Source organism: Trichechus manatus, unplaced genomic scaffold (genome assembly GCF_000243295.1).
Source record: "Trichechus manatus latirostris isolate Lorelei unplaced genomic scaffold, TriManLat1.0 scaffold00051, whole genome shotgun sequence".
NCBI classification, from domain to species: Eukaryota; Metazoa; Chordata; class Mammalia; order Sirenia; family Trichechidae; genus Trichechus; species Trichechus manatus.
In genome coordinates, this window is record NW_004443987.1 from 506,166 (window position 1) to 507,892 (window position 1,727).

A 1,727-nucleotide genomic window follows, 5' to 3' on the forward strand; every position below is an offset into this window, starting at 1 on the left:
TAATTTTTGCCTTCTCCCCATGAAACAATTACCGTATTTTAAGCATTTAATAAATGTTTCAAGTCAAATATGGCACATTAGAGTCTCAAAATTTGTTGGATGATTGGATTTATAGATGAGGAGTTACTTACTGTGCTTTTCCCCCCACTCTCCCCATCCACCCATAGGGATGCTTCTTGTGACATTTCTGTCAGAGCCCTTTTATTTATCTAACATTTATATCTGATTCTTTACAAAAAGGATTTGAAGCAGCTTTCAGTGTTATTTACTGCACAAGATAAAGATTAGGTAATTGGGGGAGAATATGGTTACTTAAGATAAGCTGAAGGTCAACATATGCCAACAAGATTCACAGTTGCCAGAAGTGGACTACAAATTTGATTCTGAGCTTCCTAGCAACCATCACAAAGAGGGAAAGTTAATTACATAATTCACGCTGTCCATATGAATCAAAACAAACGAATTACTCAGCTAGTTCAGTTACTGAAACTAGTATTTTTCCTTTGGTTTCTCATAAAATCATTGTTTTTGATATAATAAATGCCTTTAAGAATATTCTACAGTAAATGTAAAATGAGATTCATTTTGTATTACGACTCTCAATGTAGCCTCATGTCATAAAAATAAAGATTAGTGGATGAATTTTAAAAGAAACTAGAACGATTTTGTCTAGGTCTGAAGCTCTAGAACTTGAACTTAATTGAACGAAAAAAAAAATCGGGTATCCAGAAAAAATGAGAGATTGTCTTCCAAAAATATTCTTTACAATTACGTTTAGATGAGCGTTAGACGTGACTATAATCTCTAACAGACACCTAGAATACTTTTAATATCACCGCTATGTCTTTAAGGAAGGTACCTCTGACATCATTTTAGGAAAGTTCTGGAACCGTCTACGGTTACGTGAGTGAACAGGAAGCCATTATACCGCCTGAGCAGGTGGACCATGGAGTGTCCTGAGAGAGCGGCTCCAAATCCCTCAGAAAACAATTCAACAGCAACAGCTCCAGCACCAGAAGTACCAAACTACCAAGATGCCGAAGTTCCTGTCGCCCATGACGCCAAAGCCGCCTGCCACCGCGGCACCGAAACTGCCGAAACCGCCGAAACTACCAACGACCATGGCGCCCAGATTCCTGGCGACCATGGCGCCCCAACGGATGCCGACAGCGGTGCCCAAGCTGCTGCCCAAACCACTGTGGAAAACATACTAGAAGGGAAAGGTAAGTGGCTTCAAATGTTTTTCCCCAGCCGAGGCTCCTCTTTGGGAGAGGTGAATTACTACTAGAAGTTTGTTTGAACTGCGACCACCTTTAAGCAAGATAAGAGGCGTAACTTGTGTCCCTCTCCAATGGAGGTAAAAGTAGTGACCGTTGAGGAGAGGGCAGTGGTAAATTCTGTCAGAGCCGTTTGGGCGCGGATGGTGGTTATTACACGACTAGTGGATTGCTGTGTTTGTCCCCAGGAGAGGTCGCCTCATCAAGGGAAAACTCAGTCCAAGCGAACTATTCGAGGGGCAACTAAACGTGCCCCTCCTTTGTACCCGTCACGGTAGATAAACGAGTAGCCTCGACCGTGCCTACTGGGTAAGGGGACTTCATGCGGAAGCCTCGGTCCGCCTCCACGCGGTCCCCGAAGGCCCCGCCCCTCGGCGCTCCGCGCCGGGTCCAGTCTTCCCGCCCCGGCACGCGCCCAACCGGCCGCCCGCGCGCCTCGAGGCCGTCGGC

The 1,727-nt window shown here is 45.2% G+C and overlaps 1 protein-coding gene across 1 annotated transcript in view; it reads left to right on the top strand.

Annotated features, from left to right (window-relative positions):
- Positions 1–946: 946 nt before the first annotated feature.
- TAF7L (TATA-box binding protein associated factor 7 like) overlaps positions 947–1,727 on the top strand; it is a 24,215-nt gene continuing 23,434 nt past the window's right edge. The window contains exon 1 of the mRNA XM_023732389.1: positions 947–1,223. Within this exon, the coding sequence (XP_023588157.1) occupies positions 947–1,223 (277 nt within the window). The remainder of the gene's footprint in view (positions 1,224–1,727) is intronic.